This window comes from Acanthochromis polyacanthus, chromosome 24, assembly GCF_021347895.1.
Source record: "Acanthochromis polyacanthus isolate Apoly-LR-REF ecotype Palm Island chromosome 24, KAUST_Apoly_ChrSc, whole genome shotgun sequence".
Classification (NCBI taxonomy): domain Eukaryota; kingdom Metazoa; phylum Chordata; class Actinopteri; family Pomacentridae; genus Acanthochromis; species Acanthochromis polyacanthus.
In genome coordinates, this window is record NC_067136.1 from 3,897,348 (window position 1) to 3,898,409 (window position 1,062).

The 1,062-nt window shown below is 36.2% G+C and overlaps 1 protein-coding gene across 1 annotated transcript in view; it reads left to right on the forward strand.

Annotated features, from left to right (window-relative positions):
- Positions 1 to 323, forward strand: part of LOC110945184 (keratin-associated protein 10-5-like) — a 6,055-nt gene extending 5,732 nt beyond the window's left edge. Inside the window, exon 3 of the mRNA XM_051944775.1 lies at positions 31 to 323. Within this exon, the coding sequence (XP_051800735.1) occupies positions 31 to 128 (98 nt within the window). The 3' untranslated portion in view covers positions 129 to 323. The remainder of the gene's footprint in view (positions 1 to 30) is intronic.
- The last annotated feature ends 739 nt before the right edge of the window (positions 324 to 1,062 follow it).

Sequence of the window (1,062 nt, forward strand, 5' to 3'; positions counted from 1 at the left end):
CTGTCTCTGATCTCCTCTTCCTCTCCACAGCTCTGGTCATCGGCAAGGGCGAAAATGGGGCATCGGGCGGCCAGGTGAACGACAAGGTGGTCAAAATGGCCCAGCACCTGAAGAGGGCAAACTTTTGAGACTGGACGGTCGCCTCCTCCTCCACCTCCTCTGTTTGACCTCACAGCTGTATTCTGTCGTCCTCAGGGATCGATGACGGTGTGCAGAGTCCGTGTTGTGATGCAATGACTGTGCACACACATGTTTAGAGCAGGAAGCTCTAAACTATTCACAGTCAGCTGATCCAAATAAAGACCATCATGTTTATTCTGACACTCCCAAGGCTCATGTGTGTTTCTGAGACCAGATAATCTACCAGATAATCTACCAGATAATCCAGGTTAGTTTACCAGATAATCTACCAGATAATCCAGGTTAGTTTACCAGATAATCTACCAGATAATCTACCAGATAATCCAGGTTAGTTTTCCAGATAATCTACCAGATAATCCAGGTTAGTTTTCCAGATAATCTACCAGATAATCCAGGTTAGTTTACCAGATAATCTACCAGATAATCTACCAGATAATCCAGGTTAATTTTCCAGATAATCTACCAGATAATCCAGGTTAGTTTACCAGATAATCCACCAGATAATCCAGGTTAGTTTTCCAGATAATCTACCAGATAATCCAGGTTAGTTTACCAGATAATCTACCAGATAATCTACCAGATAATCCAGGTTAGTTTACCAGATAATCTACCAGATAATCCAAGTTAGTCTACATCAGTTTATATCAGATAATTTAAATTTATATCAGATAATTTAAATTTATATCAGATAATTCAATTTTATTTAAGTTTACATCAGATCATTTAAGTTTACATCAGTTTATATCAGATCATTTAAGTTTATATCAGATAATTTAAATTTATATCCGATAAATTAAATTTATATCAGATAATTTAATTTTATTTAAGTTTACATCAGATCATTTAAGTTTTCATCAGTTTATCTCAGATCATTTAAGTTTACATCAGATCATTTAAGTTTACATCAGTTTATATCAGATC